Source organism: Argentina silus (assembly GCF_951799395.1).
Source record: "Argentina silus genome assembly, chromosome: 19".
NCBI lineage: Eukaryota > Metazoa > Chordata > Actinopteri > Argentiniformes > Argentinidae > Argentina > Argentina silus.
The window spans coordinates 9,231,354-9,255,525 of NC_139673.1; the positions used below are offsets into that span (position 1 = coordinate 9,231,354).

Here is a 24,172-nt window from a genome sequence, read left to right on the forward strand (position 1 = left end):
GTGTGTTTGTGGGGTTAGGGGGCGTGTGTGTATGGGGAATACAGTTTATTATTGAGCCCACTGTTGCCTGTCTCTACCTATCTGCCAACTCACTGTGGGATTTACTGACAGGCGGCCTCTTATTACATTACCATTGTGTATTGATCCTGCATTATGTATGCAATGACTGACAAGTCTATAAACCGTGAGAGGGAGACAGGGAGATATGGAGAGGGGAGAGGGAGAGATAAGGAGAGGGGAGAGATAAAGGTATGGACAGGGGAGAGGGAGAGATGGGGATATGGACTGGGGAGAGAGAGATCAAGATATGGAGAGGGAGAGGGGAGAGGGAGATAGAGATATGGATAGGGGAGAGGGAGATAGAGATATGGAGAGAGAGATAGAGAGATATGGAGAGGGGAGAGGGACAGATAGGGATATGGACTGGGGAGAGGGAGATAGAGATATGGAGAGAGAGATAGAGCAAGAGGGGTCTATACAGAGCAAACCGGCTGAGGGGGGGGGATGCTTGGTGTGGCGCCTCACCGCAGGTCAATGTTCTTGAGGTGGCTCATCCTGGCCAGAGTCCCTAACTCCAGGCTCTCCACCCTGTTCCCAGCCATGGCCAGCCTGTCCACCGCGCTCAGCCTCTCAAGAACACCCGGGATGTGGGGGAAGTTGTTGAAGGAAAGCCCCAGGCTGCTGAGCTGGGAGAGGCCGCCAAGCTCCTCAGGCAAGGAACTCAAGTGATTTCCATCCAGAGACAGGGTCTGCAGGCTGGGGGAGAGAGAGAGAGATCTTTAATCTTGCCTAGCTAGAGGAAGGTACTATCAATTGGCTTTCCAGATGAGGTGAGAACATCAGTCAGTGTTTGTACATCTGCAGTCACATCCATCCATTCTATATTAAGCACCTCCCTGCATGAAGTGGGCCGAGAGCATAAAAACTGGCCTGATTTTAAAGCTTGATTTAATCTGGTTGCATAACAAAAACAGCTGAACTTAATGCATCTCATTGGTTCAATTAACACACACACACAACACACAACATACACACACAGTGAGAGAGAGAGAGAAAGAGAGAGAGAGAGAAATTCCTCAACAATGATTCATTGCAGAGAGGAGCGAGTGGACTCATGTGGCCAGGAAGGGGCTAATGTGGGCTGTAGAGCAGCGGAGCGAGTGGACTGAACACACACTGACTGACTGAACACACACTGACTGACTGAACACACACACACTGACTGAACACACACACACTGACTGACTGAACACACACACACACACACTGACTGACTGAACACACACTGGCTGACTGACTGAACACACACTGGCTGACTGACTACACACTGACTGACTGACAGCACACCATGTCCACCGCTCCATCCGCTAGATAACAGGAAATCCTCCACTCTACAACCTCCACAGAATCACACCAATAACACACTGAGAAATGTAAAGCATGAGGGCTTGAACAGGATATTTATGCAGAATGAGGGTGGGATAGTATCATAATGTATCAGATATTGTATCATTTTTGTTTGTAGACTCCTACAACTCCAGAGGCATTTTCTAGGTGGGCCTGAACTATGCTAATATGCATGTCTGCCATAGAGAGGTTATTGTATAGATGGTATCCTTCTCTGGCTTGGTTTGAGGCCTTGTAACTGCTGTATTTGTCTTTGTTACTGCGATGCTGTGTGTGTGTGTGTGTGTGTGTGTGTGTGTGTGTGTGTGTGTCTCACCTCTGAAGGTTGCCTATCTGTCCAGGGACAGTGTGGAGGCCATTGCAGGAGAGATTGAGCTCAGTCAGGGTGAGGATCTCACACACAGACTCTGGGAACACACCCAATCGGTTGTGTGAAAGGTTCAGGCTCTTCAGCTGAGAGAACCTACGGAGAGAGAGAGAGAGAGAGAGAGAGAGAGAGAGAGAGAGAGAGAGAGAGAGGGGGTAGTCTGTGAGGTCTATAGTACAACAAGCAGTACTGGTCCTTTTCAGTTTTGTTCGGGTTTCCTGACGTGCGCAATGACTACAGATAACAAAAGTCATACAGACAAGATTTGTTTCGAGGGCTTTCTTGCGTGGTCTCTCGTCCCTCCTGATCGCACCGTCGGATTTTGTGCCCTTGTTACGACGTGACTGCTGACATTTTCGCATCGAGTCCTCTTCACAGACGGATGAATATCAATACCCTTATCTGGCCTGAACCGATCACAATGCGTACGGCCATCCGAGCCAGAGAAGAGGCATTTGAGGCTGGAGTTGGACTCACCGCCCTCACAACCAACAGAGGAGACACTCTCCCTGATATACCTTGGCTGTCAGAGGTCATAGTTCAATGATGCACATGCTGTACTGTGTAGTCTATACAGCATATTGAAATACAGCAGTATTCTGATGTGTATACAGTGAAGCAGAGTAGACTGGAGGTAGTGGTAGTATGGCGTCACTCAGGGCCTCTCTGCCCAGTCGGCTATTCCATCTCCACTCCCCCCCGCCCGTCAACCCCCCACCCGTCACCCCCCCCCCCCCCCCCACCCCCCCGCGCTGACAGAGATGGCCGCCGTGAGTCACAACATATGTTTCAGCACAGGCTGCATCTGAGAACTGCCCCCCCATCCCCCTCCTCCTCCTCCTCCTCCTCCATCACTCCCCCAGCCCTGCTTCTAAATATACAGATGAGATGGAGGGAGGAAGGGAGGGAGGGACGGACAGACAGACAGACTCAGACAGAGATAAAGGGAGAGAGACAGCGTGGGGGAAGAGACAGAATGAGAGGAAAGGAGAGAGAGAGAGAGAGAGAGAGAGCGAGAACGAGAGACGCAGTGATGTGAAAATGTTCTTCCTCTGAGCTGTAAGGCAGAGTAGTTCCACTATCATGTGCTCTTTACAAAGCTTCTCTCTCTCTCTCTCTCCCTCCCTCTCCCTTTCCCTCTCACGCTCGCTCGCTCTCTCTCTCTCCCTCCCTCCCCCCCCCCCCCCCCTCTCTCCCTCCTCTGCTTGGTCAGCCTGTAATGCTGGACAATACTACAGAGGGTAGTAGATGATTAACATTTAATAGCATTATCTCTTCTGAGAATTCCAGCTTGTTCAAATATGCTCCATTTGTACTGCTGGGGCGGACATAGACCTAAGTGCCTCCCCGCCCACTGGAGCTGGTGGCTGGACCACGTTTTTTTTCCCTGAACATCGAACACAAACGAGAGAGAGCCAGAGGAACTTATCAGCTCAGACTGAACCATAAAAAAAGAGCTCTCACATGATATACTATGCTTACATAACGCATATCTCAACAATGACATCACATTCATCTGGGCAAGGTTAGCTGTGGGATAGGGCAGGTTGATGTTGGGGAAGCAGTTTGACTCTGGGGCAGGACTAGTAGTGGGTCAGTGTTGACTGGGCTGGTGAGATTTTTTTTATTATTGTTTTTTACTTGCAGGGGTCTAGCAGTGGTTCAGTCTGAGGTACAGTAGGGGTTTCTAGCAGTGGTTCAGTCTGAGGTACAGTAGGGGTTTCTACCAGTGGTTCAGTCTGAGGTACTTTAGGGGTTTCTAGCAGTGGTTCAGTCTGAGGTACTTTAGGGGTTTCTACCAGTGGTTCAGTCTGAAGTACTGTAGGGGTTTCTACCAGTGGTTCAGTCTGAGGTACTGTAGGGGTTTCTACCAGTGGTTCAGTCTGAGGTACTTTAGGGGTTTCTACCAGTGGTTCAGTCTGAAGTACTGTAGGGGTTTCTACCAGTGGTTCAGTCTGAGGTACTTTAGGGGTTTCTACCAGTGGTTCAGTCTGAGGTACTTTAGGGGTTTCTACCAGTGGTTCAGTCTGAGGCAAAGTAGGGGTTTCTACCAGTGGTTCAGTCTGAGGTACAGTAGGGGTTTCTACCAGTGGTTCAGTCTGAGGTACAGTAGGGGTTTCTACCAGTGGTTCAGTCTGAGGTACTTTAGGGGTTTCTACCAGTGGTTCAGTCTGAGGTACTGTAGGGGTTTCTACCAGTGGTTCAGTCTGAGGTACTTTAGGGGTTTCTACCAGTGGTTCAGTCTGAGGTACTGTAGGGGTTTCTACCAGTGGTTCAGTCTGAGATATACACAGTAGGGCTAGGAAGGTTGAACTCTGTGAGTAACAGTAGGATGTGTTACCTGGGCAGGTTGAGCAGGCCCCCAGGCCCCTGTAGACTCAGGTAGTTGTGTCTGAGGTTGAGGTGGGTGATGTCCTGACTGTAGAACAGGTACTCTGGGACCTCCTCCAGGCTGTAGCAGGACAGGTCCACCACGCTGATGGTCTGAGACACCACCTTGAGACAGCACAGAGGAGCAACATTACAGCCCACACACACACACTCCTCAAAGCAACATCCAGACAAAACAACATGTAGGCCTGTGTGTGGTGTATGTGTGTGTGCCTATGTACACACACATGCATTCAAGTGTGTGTGTGTCTGATTTTTTTTTTGTTGCATTGTTCAGCACTCCCCTTTTTCAGCACTCCACTTTTCAATGGGAACATACAAAGGATCCCCCCCACACAGTCACAGCTCACTTATCTCTGTGTGCAGAATGCAGCTGTACAGCATTTCAAGCCCTGATAAGATACTTCAGACTGCCTGTCAGCACAGGGCACCATCTAGGTAGGCCTCTAATAGATTCCTCAGTCTAAGGACAGTCTCTTCGGTTCACTACGGGGGGACCACATACTGCGCCACGCCGCGGAAAGTAGCACAGTTGCTCAGCCGAGCATGTCGTCACATCAATGCTTTTAGAGATGAACAAAAAAAAAAAAAAAAAAAAAAACACGACTCACTCATCAGCCAACCTTTATAAATAGGCCATAGTGACCATGTCAGAGAGAGAGAGAGGGAGAGAGAGAGAGAGGGAGAGAGAGAGAGAGAGAGAGAGACAGAGAGACCCTCCTCTCTCCCTGTATCTGGGGTCCATGTCACTGCCTGTGTGGAGAGTCAGAGTGTGGAGGAAAAGCCTGCCCTGTGGGGTAGCAGCAGGGGGTCCCAGTGTGTGTGTGTGTGTGTGTGTGTGTGTGTGTGTGTGTGTGGAGGCAGCCTCCCTCCATTCACAGAGCAACCTTGATGTCTGAGAGAGAAGACCCTGGCATGCCACAAGGCCACTCACGGGCACTCACTCACACACACTCACACACACACACTCACACTCACACACTCTCACACACACACTCTCACACACACTCGCTCCATTAGCCGGCGTGTCGCCTCCCCTCACACAGCAATCACAACCCCCTCTCCCCACAGGCCCTGGGTCGCGCACGCACACACACACACACACACACACACATACACACACACAAATACAAGGGCCTGATTGTGCCCAGCCTGGCATGAAAACTGCCCCAAATCCACCATCTCATCCACCCCTTCTTCTAATTCTCTCCTGCCCTCCTCTCTCTCTCTCTCTGTATGCCCCTCCATCTCTCTCCCCGCATGTCTCTCTCTCTCTTCATCTTGAACCTCCCCTCTCTCCCCCCTCCCCCAACCATCCCCCATCCCCCCATCTCTCCGTCCACATCTCTAGCCAATCACGTGTCCATAGGAACGTTTGAAGTCTAACCTTGCTTAAATTCTGTCGTAACAGACCACTCTGGCGCTCTGGCCCAGTGATCCGCACCGCTGTGGTGGGGAGAAGCTCCTTGACTTAGCATGGATCTACAACTAATTGGATTTTCATTTTTTCGAGGTTGTCTTTTTTTCACCCTGGCTCATTGTGTGCCTCCCTCTGCCTCGGTGGAGGCATTCACAGAGCTCGTTAGGACCCAGGAAGGGGCCGGGACACAATGGCCATTAATTAGAAAATTAGAGGCAAAAGCTAGATGAGCAGGGAAGAGCAGAAACACACACACATAGAGAGAGAGAGAGAGAGAGAGAGAGAGAGAGAGACACACAGAGGGCCGGCTCTGGAGTGCTGTGATTTCATACACACAAATGCAAAAGTGAATGGACTTTGGTTATGCAAAGTCCCCAATTCAAACACACACACACACACACACACACACACACACTCTCTGTAGACCTAATCAGGACCAATCAAAGAAGCCACCTAGGGTCCACAGCAGGGCTCTGATAGTACGTCAGACCAAGCAGTGGGTAACTCGGTCCTCTCTGCATACACTCTCTGATTACACTCCCAGAGGGCCCCGGCCAGGAACACCAACAACATACGCCCTGCTGAACACCTTACATAAGACATATAACAAAACGTACTGTACACACACTCGCTCCCTCCCTCGCAAAAAAACAACCTCTGACTAGTAAACACACACACACACACACAGACACAGACACACACAGACACACACACAGACACACACACAGACACACTCACAGACACACTTACTTTCGATGCCTGCCGATGCCATCTCTGGTAGTCTGCCAGCGTGTCGAAGTTTACAAAGTAGGTCTGGGCCTGGGGTCCGGCTGAGCTGAACATCAGACAGTGCTGCCTCCTCTTCACCTCCTCCACCTGAACACACACACACCACAGTGTGAGGGGGGGAGACAGAGGGGGGGGGGCTGCTCCTTCTCCCTGGCAGACTCCAAATATTAACTTACTTTAAGGTTTATACAGTTCATCTATTTACATAAGACATGGATACACACTTTTGCGTGTATGTGTGTGTGTGTCTCTACATGCATGCGTGTGCTAGAGTGAATACACGTGTGTTTGCTTGGCGCTCATTGTGCAGCACATCCTCTCCATCCAGCCGTCAGTCCCAGCTGTGTTGTTGTATGCGTGTGTGTGTGTGTGTGTGTGTTGGCTGGGTGTCTCGGAGCCCCCCGGGGGGGAATGCGTGGGCTTGGAAAACAACGCCCCCTCCGGTCGTCCCCCTCCCCCCACTGACCCCTCACCTTCCCCCCCACTAGGGGCAGGATGTGCATCTTCCCCGTCAGGCTGTCTTTGACGGAGGCCACGATCAGACAGGTGCCGCAGAGGATGACCTGGCGCTCCGCCCACTTGTGCAGCTGGGTCTTCCCCTTCCTCACACTGAACACGCCCTTCAGCAGGGTCCGCTCCTGCTGGTCCGCATTCACCGGGCGCTCTGGGGGGACGGGGTCAGAGAGGGGGGTCAGACGTCAGATATCTATTACAAAACACGCACATAAGTACACACACACACACACACGAACACAAGTCCACACTCACACAAGCAAGTAGACACACAGATACACACACATACAAAACATTAAACTAATTAGTCCCACATGTTCTCACGGGGGTCACGCTATCGAGACAGGGATGATGGAGGAGGGCAAAAACGCCGCCAGCAAATGAAGTCACGGGCTACATCAGCAGGTCACCATGATGTCACCTGCCGTACGCGTGAGTCAGTCGATTAGGACATCCTTTCCTGGAATTGCTCTTGCGGCTCTTGACTACTCTGTACTCAGCAGATAAGATCAAGACACCCATTGTCTCACGCCCCCCGACGTTGTCTCACGCCGAAAGTTCAGCATCGGATGTGAAGTCCTTTGATGAAGTATCAAAAGCCATTTATTCAATGTTAAAGCGTCCCGATGGAATCAGAAGACTGTGAAGGCCTTACGAGTCGCTCACGTCATCCGCCTTAGAGATGAAAGGCGTATGGGTGTCACTCCCTCTCAGATAGGATCAGAGGGCCGCATCTGTCCGAGCAGCAGAGAGACTCTACAGATCTGAATACCGGGCTAGACAGGTGAGCACTCACTGGCCTGACACTCAAGGTGTCCCTCGCTTTTGATTAGTCGATGTAATAATGGAAATACAGACGTGCACAGACACACACAGACACACGCACACTCTTTCTCTCTCTCATAAGACTTTGAGATCCTCTTCAACTCTCTTCAGAGTTGTTCTAACCTAGATGCATCAGTCAGGTTGATGAATGAGTCAGGCTTTTGTCACATTAAACTCCCCTCTTTCTATCTAATTATGTTGCAGCCACCCGGGCTTGTGTTGCAGCCGAGGCTGAAGGACACATCAAACAGCAGGCCTCCCAGCTCTGCCAGGCCTCAAGTACACTCCGGTTAATGGCTGGTCAAATAACGGCACATTTTTTTCTCTGTTTTTCAATTTCACTTGAAATAACAAGGTCTGCGTTTTCCTTAATACCACCTCCTTGTCTCCAGCTCCCCGGCGGCGGCAGACACAGTCTGCTGCTCCTTTCTTCTCTGCTCACTGCTGAGGAGTGGTAGCCGGGGATCAAAATGAACCGTCAGGCGGCTTGACTTTGTGCTGGCTGGAAAAAGCGATAATGAACAAGGTCCAGTGTCTCTGACAGCTAACTGGACCGCTGGGAGGATCAATATAGGTGTCTGATCCTCGGGCTTCCCCCTCCACGGAGATGAGCTCCTCCAGACCACAGTGCCCCCCCCCCAACACACACACACACACCCCTGAGGGCCAGGGGCAGGGAGGACATGTCTGGGGAGGTGGGAGAGAGAGAGGGAGAGGGAGAAGTTGGAGAGGGTAGAGGAGATGGAGATGGAGAAGTAGAGAAACAGGGAGAGAGTGGGTGAGAGGAAACGGAGAAAGAGAGGGTGGAGGAGAGGCTGAGGGGGGTAGGATAGGGAGGGAGAGAGAAGGTGGAGAGAGAAAGAGAGGAGAGAGCAGGGAGGGAGAGCCTAGGGGCTATACTGTATCACTGGCTTGTCCTCTGTGTGTCTGTGTCAGTGAGAGGGGAAGGAGGCTGACCTGTCAAAGACAGAGCCCTCAGGCCCTGAAGGAGTCCGCCACAGCCACAGCCACGAATAGACCTGGGCAGACAGGCAGGACGTTCTCACTGGCCCCACAACAAATCCCCTCCAAACAGCCACATTCCTTCCTCATCCACAGACTCCATCCAATTCTATCCCTGATACACTACTGCTTTACCAGCCCCTGGCACATCAATATCTTACTCTAATAAAATCCACCCATATCTAGCCTTTCAACTGATAAAACGCCAAATAATCGGCCAGTGTGAAAAGATACGAAAACACAGCACGTACCTTAGCACCAGTATCTCAAAGCGCTGAGTCATAGTCACGGCAAGCGCACGCACACACATACACACACACACACACACACACACACACACACACGCAGTACTCAGTTTGGAGGACACATGACAGGATACCATGTCAAAAGACCTCTGTGTGGACAGTCAGTCAATAGCTTTCCTACCAGAGCAGTGCACTATGGGAGAGCGGATGGTATTGTGTATGTAGAACACACTATGATGACCCAAGCTGGAACGCCCCCACCAACACAACCGGCCTAGCTAAAGCCCCCCATACAGCTCACCCTGACTCAACAATGGAGCCGTGGGGGTCGAACTCAAAATACCATTTAGAGTTTGACTTTCCTCTAGCCATAAGAGGAAGAAGAAAAAAGAAAACAAACAAAAAAGTCACAAAGTATTTTTCGGTTAGCTAACATTTTGAAAGGCAGCGGAAGAATGTAGCTCAAGGACAAATACAGTACTGCTTTGACTATTTATAAACGCAGTATAGCCCCAAAAAGCCCTTCATATCAAATCTCCATCGAGGTCTTTTGACTATCGTGGAGAATGTCAACAAGCGTTTCTAAATTGGGTATCCCCCTGGACTCCCCAGTCTAGGTCTGAGGAGCGGGCGCTGAGCTCTGGGGGGGGGGGGGGGGGGGGGGGGGGGCTAGGCTGAAATAATGGAACCAAGACAGACCCCCCCACACACCACATCACTCGGAATCAGTCGCCACAGGGATGACACGCTGGTATGACGGTTTTCATTCACACACAGATACGGTACAGCATCAACTTCCAACGCTTAAGATACAGTAGATACACACTGCATACCCTCAACAGGACAGGGCAAGACTGTCGACTAAACCTTGACTCGACTGTGGACTGTCCACTTCAGCAGCACTGACCTACGTTCAATCACATTTCGACGTTGCATTCCATTCAGAATGGTAGTAGAGAAAGCAAACGTAACAGCAAACCATTCGTCTATCCACGATCATTTTTTACTCTCACCACGGAACTGCTAAGACAGTGCTAGCTAGGTTGTGAACATATCTAGCACACGCGTCATCACCATAACGTGTCAAATATTAACATTATGTCGTGTTGGCAGGACTGCGTTTTTATCATTTCATGCTTTCAGCAAAGAGGACACGCGATACCAGATGACATTGCGATCATTGTTTTCGATAAGCGAACGAAAATGTGTCGTATCGCAAATAAGTCGGCGACACATGGTGCGTCTCAACATCAATAAACACCCCTGTGATCTGACGGAAGCACAACGCTCCTTCTCTGCTGTACTCGACTTTAATGACTGTGCGTGTGTGTGTGTGTGTGTTGCTGGCCTTTGCCAGCTGGATGTCTGAGAATGTCTGAGCTGTCTGCTGTAAGCTGTCGTTGAGCAGGCCTGAAATACACACACACACACACACAACATGTGCACATTCTGATCCCGTAATGGAACACACACATACAGAACACACACTCTCTCTCTCACACACGTGCAGTATGCACCAACAGTGACAATTCAGAACACTCCAGCACTTCGACTTCCCCCTCCTCAGACACAGTAAACACTTTGACAACCCCTCTCTCGTTCGCTGGCTAAAAAAAGGGCTCACTCATGGACCTGCTAACTCCTGCACCCTAAAAACAAACACACATGCTTTTCCACAATGCCAGAGGGGCCATTCGTTGCCAGGGAAACATGACTCCCTTGGAATCAAAGTCTGAACTGATCTACACCATCTATTCACTACTGAGCAGAAAAAGAGAACCAATCCCACACCACGGATGATTTATGATATGAACCAATCGCAATGGTCATAAAGTGAGTGGTAGCAGTGGCAGATGTTGTAGCTCGCTCTCTCTCTCTGAGCAGTCACCACACCAGAGAGAGAGAGAGAGCTAGGACTCCTGCTGCAGGGGGCAGAGAGAGGCCATGCCTAATCACCAAACCAAGTTCCACTTCCTCTCCGGAGAGGCTGCCAAACCACAGGGCCAGAGTGACAAGAGACAGATCACAGTCTCCTGTTTGACCCCCCGCCCACCCCCTCGCTCCCTCAGCTCGAATGTTCTTGCCTGGCGTTGACAGGAGCCGCGGTGACAGCAGAGCTAAAGTCTTACTTCACTCCGTTCAGCTCGCCAGACGGCCAGGGGAGTGACGCAGGTCAAACTCTGTCCCCTGTGACACAGCGGTGCGGTGTACACCCTGAGACACAGAAAGAAAGAGAAAGAAAGGGAGAGAGAGAGAGAGAGAGAGAGAGAGCGTGTGAGAGCGAGAGAAGAGGAGATGGCAATTGGCCAAAACTCCTCTGTAAACTCAATACTCATCAACCTCTCCTGTGGTGTACAAACACTTGAGAATCATCCCCCCCCAATCAGGCATGTTTAAGCTGTCTTTCCAATAAGCTCACAACTCCACATCTACCCAGTGAACAAAATGCCTTAAGATGTTCTGATCCCAACAGAGAGCAGTAAAAGACAATGCACCTCGCATGCCAACGTCTGTTTGGAATCTGTTGTGAGATTGCATAGATTAGGTTGGCCTGCAATGGGGGTCCAGTGGAGGGCGGAAACCCAGGCTTACTGCAGCCTGGGCTCAGAGCACGGAGAACAGCAGGCCCTTCTTGGCAACAACATCAAATCACAGCCGTGCCGAACCACCCCCCCCCAGCAACCTATTCTTACTGTGAGAAATTCAATTCAAAGTCCTCCTTAAGCTCGGTTCCATACTAGGAAATCAAATTAAACTTCAAATAAGTGGCCGCTCCAGCAGAACAATGCAGACACAACAGAAACAGGACAGGTCTACCGGCAGACTAGCATTACTGAATACTAAAAAGTATATATATTGGCTTGGTAGTGCAATCATCAACAGAAAGCTCATGATGAGATCCATCAAGTGGTGAATTGAGCGAACTGAGATCCTTCACTGCATCGAAACGGAGTGCATACGCAAAGACTCATCACAATACAATCAGGCCTGTTGCGCGGCAAGCCCTCCAGGATAAACAGAGGCTGGTGGGGGTAGAAATCTGGAGGACTGGCTCACTGTAACGCATGAAACGGAATAGGGATTGATATTAAAACACGTGTGCATTTACAACAAGCCCGTCCTCCGATTTCTCCCTCCGACGGCCTAACCAGGATACAGGGAGGCATACACACGGGAGAGTGGAGAGATAATTCGTAATAAAGATGGCACTGAAACAGACAAATCCATACAGGCAGGTTCCCCTCCTCCCTCTGTGAGCCACCCAGCCCAGCAGGCCCGGGGCGCTGACTTCCAGACACAGCGTGAGTCAAGGCTGAGGAGGCAGCATCTGACACAGGGAAATCTCTAGCAGGAGAACTGCTGACTCACAGAGTGCATCTTCTGCATATCATATTCACAGGAGCAGGTACGAGAGACGCTGCCTAGACGCTGCGCGGCTGGGGTTCCTGTCCCTCAGGAGCGGAGCTCTCTCTTTCTACCCCCCCCCCCCCATAACCAAGTCCCTCCATCCTGCATCCCCTATTTGTTATCCAGTTAATCAGACAGAGAGACAGAGACAGGACCTTCTCCTGTACTGTAATCTAGCTCTGTCTGTTCTCTTCTGTTCCAATCCTCCAGGCCCTGGCCATGGCTCCCCAGCAGCCCCCCCAACAGTGGGCTCTGAGACCTGGCTGTCAGCCCCCTCTGGCCCCTGAGAGTGCAGCTTAGAGGCCCCCACAGTGTTTATTTAGTTTTCATTTTCTTTTCTGATAAGTTGGCTTCGGGCAGATCAATAACTCATTAGGTGACTAAACTTGGCCCTCGGATGAATTATTTTCCCTCCGCTCTGTGGCGGCTCCAGTGGCTGTCTGGACGTGAGTGTGTGTGTGTGTGTGTGTGTGTGTGTGTGTGTGTGAGAGAGTGTACAGCCTGCCTGCCTGGTGGAGGTGGAGGTAGAGGTGGAGCCAGGACCTAGGCCCAGTGGACCAGCGCCAGAACTCACAGGCCCCCCTCAGAGATGCAGCTGGACTGGCTGACCTGAAGCCCACCGCCCCTCCCCTCCAGGGTCCCTGGAGCCATGTTTTCATAGAGTGTACTTTATTAAGTCAGCATTTATTAATGTTGACTCCCCCTTCCATGTTTGTTTTCTTCCCATCGGTGAGCCACAGCAGGCTGGCGTGAGTGGGCGGTAGGGCTGTGGTTAGGGAGGCAGGGGAGGGGGCTGAAGATTTCTTCCTGAACAAACAGAGCGGTGTGTTTCTTAATAAATCACACAACGAGCGGCCTTATCAACACCTCTCGAACATGAAACGAGAGAAGGAAGTCGTAAATCTACGCAGTCAGAAAAAAAAAAAAAGACACAAAATCCCCTCTGCCGGGTCATTTCGTACACATTTCTAATCGTGTGTGCAGCCCAGAGAGAGTAACCCTACACACTGTATAGGTGGCCTATACAGGTATGCATTATGTACACTAACAGAGAGCCCAGGAAATACAGTACTCTCTTACTGCATGTACGCCAGTAAAAACAAGACTCCAGTAATAGCACCATTGTTTACAGCTGGGCCAGAGATCCTGTCATCAGCTAGGTCAGGAGGTTATCCCTGACAACGGCTGCCAGGCACCTGTGAGAAGGAGCTAGACGAGGCACAGGGTTGTTATTGTCACGTTCTTCTCCAACAACAACCCACCTAGTTCAGTGATAGCCCGGTTTCCACAGCAGGGCTTACGCCGTGCGTGCCAAGGCCAATTGCTTTTCCACAGTCGCCCCCGGGCTGCATCAGAGCATAATCCTGGGCCTATTCTGTGCTTAAAACTTGGGCTTTCAGCCTCCTCTATCCCCCTAGTCCTTATGAGGCCAAATGGGGCTAGGGGCTAGGGGCTAGGGGTGCGGTTTAGAGTGAGGGTGGGATATTCTCATCCACTGCTCGTTGGTTAGCAAATGTTGTGGGTGGCAAACAGTGCTTGCTGTACAATAACTACACAATTGAATTGATTAGAATAGCGCTTTTTACGAAAAAACTAAAATCAACTGCTTAAGGTACCATACTCTTGGGGAACCAAACTGATTGAACATTTATGTTTTACTCATGTCTCTGAGTTCGCCACCTTACGAACTGCAAAACTATACCGCAGGGCGGGACAAGAAAGCTTAGCGGTGGAAATTCAAACAGGGTTGTTCGCTAAGCTCAAAGCACCGGGGCTTTGATCACTAGCTGGCCGCTAGTAAGTCTTGGCATGCACTGCCCCCCCTCCCCCTTCCTCCCCCCCTCCCCCTCCCAGACGCTTTGTTACCCGATGTGGAAGGTTCCCATGACTCGTGTGGGTGTGAAAGGGTTATTTTACCCCAATACTGTAAAAGGATGGAGAAAGATTCTTTCACCCCCCCCCCCCCCCCCCCCCCCAACATCACAGAGCTTTAGGCCACGTCTCATCCAATCCCGCCGCCCTGTCGGCCCTGTTGTGAGGGTGCCAGGGGTGCAGGGTGCCAGTGTTCCCCGGTCCCTGGCCCTGGGTTTTCCCACGAGTTCATAAAGGAGAGGGAAAGTCTCCCAGGGCCTGGCGGGCCTCAAGGCCATGGGTCTACACCACACCACAGCCAGCTCTCACACTCACAGCACTGGGGAGGGAGGGAGGGAGGGAGAAACCAGCACTGCTGCTTCCACTGGACGCACTGGGACTGAGAATGAGGTTCCGGACGCAATGTGCTGGAGCAATGACAGCAAAACAAACACACAGCGCTCAGCGACAGCGCTGAGAATATTAACCAGACAGAGAGAGAGACAGAGAAAGACAGAGAAAGACAGAGAGGGACATGCTTTATTCTGAGAACGACAGACGCATACAGACTTTTTAAATGGAAACACTTGACACATCAGTAGCGAATGATGAAGGTCTCTGGTTGTGTGACAGTGCAGAGTGACACCCTCTGCTACACAGAGACATCCAGAGAGGGTTAAGTCGGCTTTCTCTGTGAAATATCGCGAGGCTGTGTGGGGAGCATTCAGTGCAGTCAGCGGAGGAGAGGGAGGGGCTCTTTCGCTGTGTGTGTGTGTGTGGGAGGGGGGGGGGGCTGTGTGTGTAGGCCATGCCACACAAAAACTGTGGTTACCCTTCGCTTTCTCTCTTCCTCCAGTTCTCTCGCTCTCTCTCTCCGTCCCAGCAGCATGGGTGCGGCCACAGCCACAGCCACAGCCACATCCCCGGCCTGGACGCAGCGTGACACTGACTCAGCAGTGCCGTCAGCCCTCTCCCTCTCTCTCTCTCTCTCTCTCTCTCTCTCTCTCTCTCTCGTTATTAATAGCGGAGGCATTACAGAACATCAGGTCCCCTTTTCCCCTCGCAGCAAAGCCTATCAAGGCTGCTAAGAGGATCATTAGACCTGCCACCACCACACACTCTCAGAAACAGGAGAGGAGCTGGCGGAGGTGTGTGTGTGTGTGTGTGTGTGTGTGTGTGTGTGTGTGTGTGAGAGAGAGAGAGTACGTGTATGTGTGTGTGTGTGTGTGTGTGTGTGTGTGTATATGTGTGTGTGTATCACACCATTGTAAACACATCTCCCCTTCCCCCAGGGGGCTAGTGTGTAAAAATGAACCACAGTGTCACATCCACCCTTTATCTGGCACCCTCCAGTACATCACGGTGACTCAGGGACAGTTAGTCACTGGTGGGGCCATGACAGCGCCAGGCCGATGCCAGCCAGCCTGCGGGAAGACTGATGAGGACCGCGGGATGAGGGATGGCCGATCAATCGCCGGGGACGGCCCTGATGTATGGGCGTTTGCGCTCCGTCCTGGGCTACGGGTAATGAAGGTTACCCACACTCAAGGCCACGTCTGACAGACTCTCGCAGCCCTAAACCGGCATCTGTCACTCACCGCTCCCCAGAGGACGACGCCACTCAACGGGCCCTCGGGATCTTAAGAGGATGTGTGTTTTTTCACGCCGTCGTCGAGCCGACCGGAACCTCAATACAAAAAGGTAGAAAAAGAAAGAGACACCCAATAGCTCGCACCGAGCCTCGTGATCTTAAGCCAACTCGTTGGCTACGCCACCGCCACACCGCGTCACCGGGGGGCAGCCAGTAGGACACAGACCTCGAGGTGGAGGCTGATCCCTCACACTGCAGCCGTAATAAACTCTTAACCTGGCTGATTAAGGGAGCCTAGCCATGTGCTGCAGTGAGCACAGTGTCTTTGCTCAGGTATTACCGTGAGGAGAGGCTCAGGGAGAAGAAAAACTTAAGCTTTTAAGTGGAAAAACATGAATTCGGCTAAGCACAAAAAAGCTGCCGCACAATCTCCGACAGACAGATCCGCGCACGCAATCGGAGGAGGTGTGCTTCGGCTGCCGGTACAAAAGCAAAAAAATGGTATAAATCAGCCTAAGATCCTGCACAAACGGACAGAATTTATTCAGCAGCAGACACAGGGAAACAGTAGTCACACACAGGCATGCGTAGCTGCCTACCTACTGTATGAAAGCATGATACTAGAAAGGACACAATTCTGCCTTGACATTTCAAAGACCATGAGCATGTAAAGGTTATGCAAAAATATACCAGCCTCCGAGAGACTCGAGCCTGCTTCATTAAGCCAGGCATGTATAAACAGCCCTGCAATGAAAATAAAAGCAGAGAGAGAGAGAGAGAGAGAGAAAGGGGAAGCAAGAGAGAGAGTGAGAGAGAGAGAGGGAGAGAAAAAGAAAGAGAGAGAGAGAGAAAGAGGGAGAGAGAGAGAGAGAGAGACCCAGTCCCTTTACCAGAACAACAGAGCCTATCACAGAGCCCACAGTTTGGACTGCATTATCAGCAGCAGAGCCAGATCCATTGACAGTCACAGGGCTCCAGGCCCGGTTCCAGCAGAGCGGGCCTGAGGGCTGCCAGGGCCCGGTGAGGGAGAGCGTATCATGGCATGCAGATGGCGGTGAACGGGCCCCGTGGGTCACTACTCACCGCTGTAGAAGCGGATCATGCAGCTGAGGTCTGAGTTGGCCGCCTCTCTCTGCACCCGTAGAGGGTCCTGGTAGCCCATGGCAGCCAGGTAGTCATACACCATTTGGAGGGGGCGCTCAGAGGGGTCCAGCCTCCTGCAGGGTGGGGATAGAGAGAAGAAACAGGAAGTGTGAGAGCTCATTAATCACTGTGCAACTCGCTGTCAATGTCTGACACACGCACACACACACACACACACACACACACACACACACACGTTTGCCTCCAAGTCTGGAAAAAGGCATGTAAGGGACATGGTCAATAACCATTACAATCATTTACGACGCACTTGTCCTTGATTGCACGCACACACTCATACAACACACTGTACTCACACAACTGGGAATAACTGCAATGTATCATTATGTGTTCTGACAGGTCAGGATCAGAGGACCGTGGTCTCTCTAATCAGCCAGGTGGGACACATACAGGTGTTTCAGTTTCAGAATGACCTCAGGGAATTAATGAGGCTCTGCTCTCAAAACATTTCCAAGGCCAAATTTGTCAATCAAGCTAAGGGAGACACTATCTCTTCTTAGGCACAAAGTCTAAAGTTCAAAGTCAAATATGGAGAAAAAAACATTGTTGATCACATCACGCACTTGCCAATGAGTTGCGGGCCTTGCTCAAGCTTATCTCATAACGAAAGCCCCACTCGATACGTGTTTGAATGCTGTGGCACCCTGGTCTTGCCATCTCCACATTCCCCCCTCCGTGTGAGGTGCAGGCCTGTGGATTATTACCCTGCTAATGAAATCATCATCTCATTCCACCGGTCATCCTGTTAGCCGGGGCTCCTCATGCTGATATAAAACAGGAGGTCTGTGGATCCTCACAATCTGTGACCCCCCCCAGCCTGCCACTGGCTCTGTCTGGCACGCTACTCGACCTGTCAGAGCAGCCTTTGATCCCCCCGCACACCCACCGCACACTAACACACCCACCGCAAGCGCTGACACGCTGGGGTTGTCTGCTACGGTGTGGCAGACCAAACTAGACACCGCTACGAAGACAAGACAGGGATGCTGTGAGCCTGCAAACTAAATCCACGCTCTCCGTCACATCTGTGGGGGGAATTTTCACAATGACCCTCTGTCTATACGGAGGCCCTAGCTTCGCCCCCATAGAATTCAGAATATGCTGTAAGTGAATAAAGCCTCGGACCTTAAAAGCTCTTTAGAGCTTACAGTGTGTGACTGTGCCTCTGCCGCCCATTCAAAACGCATTACCATTACCATCATCATCATCATTGGCTCTCTTCTCCCCCACCTCGCCCCGTAAACCCGAGAGGTTCCACACCCTGTTCTGAAGGCTTGTTCTACAGCGATGACCCATCGCAAGTCTATGTAAGGGTTGCCATGATGCCATCGGTGGCTGGTTCTTCTCAGCCACAGCCTTGGTCACACTGGGGTGATGGTGACACAGCGTCTGGGTGTCCGCTGTGCCGTCGTGCCGTCCCCTTGCCCTTGCCCACGGGTCCCTGTGCCAGCCTGGTGTAATTGGCAGGATCACGCCTGCTGGTTGCACACAGCCGTGGCCTCAGCACCTCGACACAGGATTTAGGCGGATCCCGCCAGGCAGTGGGAGAGGGATGACTGTCTGTGCCTGCGAGCCGCTCGTACCGCCGTTCGCTCGCCACTTTAAGTGCAAAGACGGGCCTCATTTATTCCCAAATCCGCTCCCCTCGTGGCCACAAGAGCAGGAGGCTCTTAAATCTACAGGCACTTAATCTCCGTCAAGAAACACCAAAAAGCTCCTTTCCTTCTCCGGGTAGCACGGTTTAGCAATAAATGAGGGAAATGTATGTGTGGTCTTTTAATAACCACAGGCCTAGAGAATGTAATAAAGAAATACAACACTGAAACTAGAATCAGCAGGTTGATAAAAGGACTCATGACTGTATGCGTGCAGCAGCACAGATACACACCGTTATCACAACTGAGGAGCTGGAGGAGAGACTTTGACATTTATCATCTGGATTTGAAACGATGGACTTTGATCAGAGCTCTATGAAATAAGAAGAGAAGGATTAACTTGCAGTGGTTTCTGTGTCTGAACCAGACGAGAGGGTTTCAGGTTCAAATGAGAGAGAGAAAGACAGAGACCGAGAGAGAGAGAGAGAGAGAGACAGAGACAGAGAGAGAGAGAAAAATGGAGAGAGACAGAGAGAGAGAGAAAAAGAGAACACCACCTTCTCTCAGGCCGGTGAGTCCTGCTGATATACTGTTAAGAAAAGCTCTATCCCTGCCTAGCACCGGAGCAAATCCAGCTGTATAAATAGAATGCAAAACATTAATTCACCATGGTAGAGGGCACCGGCTAGGTAAATCAATAGTGTGGGGAATCTGATGTGAGGAGCATCCTGGAACAAGGCATATGATCGACTAGAAATGTGAATCAGGTTAGACGGTGGAGATCTTGTTTTCTCCTGGCCGCCACTTGGCGTGACCCATTTCATGCATCCTGCTGTGCAGAACGTTTAACTGAAAATAGCCTTGGAGGGAGTAAAAAGCACTCCCTAGCCTGATCAAACAAGCCAAGAGGGAGAGGGAGTGGGTGTAGCCAGATTATAGCCTGTGTGACAGAGGCATCATCATCATCACCATCATGAGGAGTTATTCTGGAAAACTGCTGTCATACACAGACACTGCTGTCAGACAAGTCAGCCCTGCGGTGAATTATGGCCATAGCTCACTTAAACTTCGGTCGAGCAGTGAGCCAATAGTCCTGCAGTACGAAAGCAAGCAGAGAGACTTCTCATGAGCTCTCAAGAAAACAGAGTGTACCTGACCCGATGTGTGAAAAACAGAACGCAGGGATCAGCGGTGCTAGAGGGAGGTAGGGACGACAGTATGAAGAGGTAGGAGACTAAAACAGCTTTGAGGACAGGTGAATGAACTAACAGCCATGTGACGCATCAGCCGTGAATGGGATGGTTTGGAACAGAACACACTTTCTGTGACTCATTAGTAGAGCCACTGATAAATCAGATGAGGGCAGATATCAGTTTTGCAACACATGCTAGAGTTATGGACATGATATACAGTGGTATTAGATGTGTGTGTGTGTGTCAGTGGAAGCGGTGTGTGTGTGTGTGTGTTGCCCAGGTGAGTCTTACCTGAGCAGGTCTCCGTGGAGCTGCAGGTACAGTCCCTCTCTGTCCCTCTGGACACACAGCTCCTCCACCGTGGTACTGGTGGAGCACAGCACCAGCCGCAGGTCTGCCTGAGGGGTGGAGGCTGCCTGGGGGCCAGAGGCAGGGGGCTGGGGGTCCACCGTCCCCCCATACAGACACACGCAGCCCCGCTGGGCATCCCCCTTCAGCCAGTCCCGCTCCCGCGATCCAAACCGGGTCTTCCTGGTGACACAGCCCCGGCTCCCGTTCCGCTTCATGTTACGCTGCAGACACAGAGGCCGTCATTCAAATGAGAAGAGACTGACAACTCATGTTGCACATGCACGTACAGGGGCTTTAGAGAGCTTTCTATGTGGTCTTCTAGTTCATCTCAAACTGATTTAAAGCAGTCCTTCTCTGACTGAAGGATGTCTCAGATTCAATAACATCCCATAAAGTCGACTGAGGAACACTGTTTGAGTACGGTTGGCATTAATACCAAATTGTGAGATGTCAAATTAGATTGTGTGTCATTTTTTTGGGCAATTTAAAGATGTCTGTGCCCTTAAAAAAGGGTCCTTGCTAAATCTGGGAGCCCCACCCAAAATGCCAAGGTCTGTTTCAGAATCCCTGGCCTTGTTTTAGAATCTGGTGAGGCTCGGAAGGACCAAATATTTACACAAGGCAAGAACGCCCGCCCCGATGATGTGTACAAACTGGACCCCGTTTCTGAGACGGGCGGCCAGGCATCAGGTCATTAGTCAGACTGATGAAGTCATCCTCCCACGATGCCGTGCTTCCCCAGGGCCGACACAGGGAGGCAGCTTCTGGCATCCCCACTGCGCCTCAGCACAGACAGACAGCAACCTCGCAGTTTAGCATTCATCACGACACACACACACACACACACACACACACACACACACACACACACACACACACACACACACACCACCTCTATGTGCGACAACAACACAGGTATGTTCACACAAAGCTGCCTGCCCTGAACCTGTGCACCGGCCATCGACCTGACAGTCATTGCCCTGAATTCACTCCCTGACCCCCACTACTACACGACATAAGGCCAGGAGGGAGAGGGACAGAACAACTTAGAGGACATAGGTCTATAGAACAACTCCCAGAGCCTTGGATGGAATGACTGCTGGTGGATTGTCTTCAGAATTTTAATTTCAAACTTCCACTTTCGATTTGTTATGAAACAGTGTGGCATGTTACCTCTGTAATACATTGCAATCCATCACCAATTGCCCCGGTTTGACAGGGAATATACCTACGGAATGCAATTTCCGTATGGTGCATGGGCATACCGACAAGCCCGCGGTGTTGTCATATCTTAATTCATTAGCCATCTAACGGGTTAATTTGTGACATAATGGCGGAAGTACAGAACAGAATAAGTGAGGAAACAGTTTTAATCAGTATGGTTCATCTGTCGTGCGCGCAGAGGGCTTGAAGGTACGGAACAATCGCAGTCATAGACTACACTTGGATATAACGGACCACCGGTTGGGCCCATACTGAGGACTAACAGCCCCTTACGAACCGAGACTCTTCCATAGCCTACAAGGACAGCCTGACCAGTTCTTATTGCGGATATATTCCATTTACATGATTAAAAAAGGTACACAGCCAAGTAGTAAGACACAAATGTTATAAAGTGCAGCTTTAGTATCCACCAGTGTGGAATTGACAGGTTTCAGCATGTTACCGAGCACACAGTTATTATAACCTACTAATATAATTGTACTGGTACCGATTTGATGTTTATTCTCTTATTCTTCTCAATTGCAAAATGTAAAGAGGAAGCATTTCCAGTAACCTATAGATGACGACGAGCACCAACATGTTATCACGACAATATGCAATATCTCCAACGTCGCTCTCACAGTTCAGTCAAATCATGACGTTACAATCTAGAAAGAGCTCCAGTGAAACAAGTCAGCTGTTCGCTGGGGAAGAGGTGTGATACATTGTTGCACTGCCTGCTACATTACCACCATAAGCATCAATGATCAAGCGGGATGACGCTGATAGTGGAGAGGGATGGTGCGGTCTGATCGCACACGCACTTCGGCCCTGCTAAGGGAGCCCTGTGCAACAGCGGCGTTTTGATACATCATCTTACTATTCAACCTCCTTCATCTCTACCTTTAAAACACGGATCCCCGTTCCGACGCGGTTTCCTGGACCATTGCGGTCGCCACGACCCGCAGCTTGATTAGATCCCGCCTGGTGGACCACCGTGTCCGGCAGTGTGTCCGTACAAGCCCCGTTATCTTCGACACCACCTCCTTTTTGACGGTCGATATCGGTGCTCGTCGCTGTGACCGCTGTATTATCCTCTTCCTCCATCTGCACGTATGTATTTAACTACAAAAAGCCCGAAAGAACGTCGTAGTACACGACTGGTAAATTCCAATACATGCGGCAAGTGAAAAATCCCATTCTGGTTCGGTGCGACGCCATAACGAGTCTGAACCTCTGCTGTCAGATAGACCCAATCAATAAACATTAGAGAGGCAGGGTTACTTATTATTCATAGGGCACTGCCCATTTCAGAGAAGATGCGTACTGAATTATTCATGAGCTCCTGTATCCACCATGACCATGCCTATAATAACACATGCTTTTACATCACAGTGAGCACACGACGGAATTTCAAGGGCCAGTTGCAGTTGAAATCGCGTCCCTTTTCAACCTGAAATCAACCAACCATCCAAAATGCGGCATCAAAACCTGATGAAAGTAGTTTCACTTGCGAATTGCTTGTTACCATGTAACCCGCCCCTGGGAGGAAAGAGGGAGAGAGGAGCGTTTAGTGGCGTGCGTGAGCGCGCATGCGCTGCGCATGCATGTATGTGCACGGAATTGAAAAAGTCATGCCCGTGTCCTGTCAGATGGCCTCTCTTCCCTTGTCAGGTAGTGTTCCCCATCTGACAGAAAGTGTATTAGTGTGAGTAATGTAATTTAAATTAGTGTAGAATAACAATGATATTGGCTTACACTTATGTTCCACTCATGACGACTAAGTACGGTTATTGATGACACCATGAATATGTTATGTTATATTACTCAACTTTTGCAATTATGATTAAACAGTACTTCAGTAATGACTGCCAATTATGTTATACCTTTGTTCAACCCTTGTTAATCATTTTTGTAAATATTCTAACAGTGATTTTGATATTTTCATGCACTGTTCATCGGCTGTATGAATATAATTACGTAAATATGCATATTGTCCATGTATTCATCTGTAAGACGTTGCTGATGCTTGTAGATGACATACAATTTATTGCATCTGTAATCTGAAAGAAACAAAACATATGTTAAAGCTGGGAAAGAAAAAAAAGACCTCAACATAATACAAAGAAACCCAAGACTTGAACCGACTTGAACGCACCTTTCCTATGACTTCAGGCAAGCTCAAATCCTGAACACACAAGTTACTGAACTTACAGGAGCCTAATGTTCAGCCAATAGCCTCATTCTTACAATCAACAAGCTACAGCTGATTTCAATATACTATAGTCAGACGTAGCCTGTGTACTGTCTGAATAGGGGAAACAGCACATTTTAGGGATTTTGTCAAGTTGATTTTTAGTTTACTTCAGATTATCTTCTTCCACTACTGTGGCTTAATGGTTCACTAAGAGCAAAATCAATGAACTATCACCAACACTTACAAAGGCCAGGTAGGACTTTAATGATGTCTCTAAAAACCTTATCAAGAATCACTGACCTGAGGAACTACTTCTGTGGAAATGATTATCTGTACTTGTGCAACCTGCCTTACTCATAGTTACACTTTGGACAGAACTATTCTCCTGTTTCAACTCTGTTTCCATAGTGATAGGCAAATAAGCTTCAGAGTCTCAGTGAAGTTGTAGGCCTAAGTCAAGTCATGTAGGCCTTATGAGGTGGTAAGTGTAAAACAGAAATATACATGTTCAATCGATACAGTTATGGTGCACTCCTGATCAGTTACTGATCAGTTACTAACATAACCAATGATGTAGAACATCAACCAGAGCCTGATCCTCCAGTGGCAGTATCGTCAGAATATGTTATGACAACGTTGGCAGACATGATTACAAATAAGACA

General features: G+C 50.1%; 2 protein-coding genes across 2 annotated transcripts in view; both read right to left on the reverse strand.

The window, feature by feature from the left end:
- phlpp2 (PH domain and leucine rich repeat protein phosphatase 2) overlaps window positions 1-20,330 on the reverse strand; it is a gene marked incomplete at its 3' end in the record, with an annotated part of 29,083 nt that extends 8,753 nt beyond the window's left edge. Inside the window, exons 1-7 of the mRNA XM_083691201.1 lie at window positions 20,050-20,330; window positions 16,893-17,026; window positions 6,848-7,038; window positions 6,336-6,461; window positions 4,116-4,270; window positions 1,724-1,870; window positions 526-756 (exon numbers count right to left, since the gene is read on the reverse strand). Of these exons, the coding sequence (XP_083547327.1) occupies window positions 526-756; window positions 1,724-1,870; window positions 4,116-4,270; window positions 6,336-6,461; window positions 6,848-7,038; window positions 16,893-17,026; window positions 20,050-20,324 (1,259 nt within the window). The 5' untranslated portion in view covers window positions 20,325-20,330. The remainder of the gene's footprint in view (window positions 1-525; window positions 757-1,723; window positions 1,871-4,115; window positions 4,271-6,335; window positions 6,462-6,847; window positions 7,039-16,892; window positions 17,027-20,049) is intronic.
- Window positions 1-24,172, reverse strand: part of ap1g1 (adaptor related protein complex 1 subunit gamma 1) — a 142,045-nt gene that overhangs the window by 96,327 nt on the left and 21,546 nt on the right. The gene's annotated exons all lie outside the window — the stretch shown is intronic.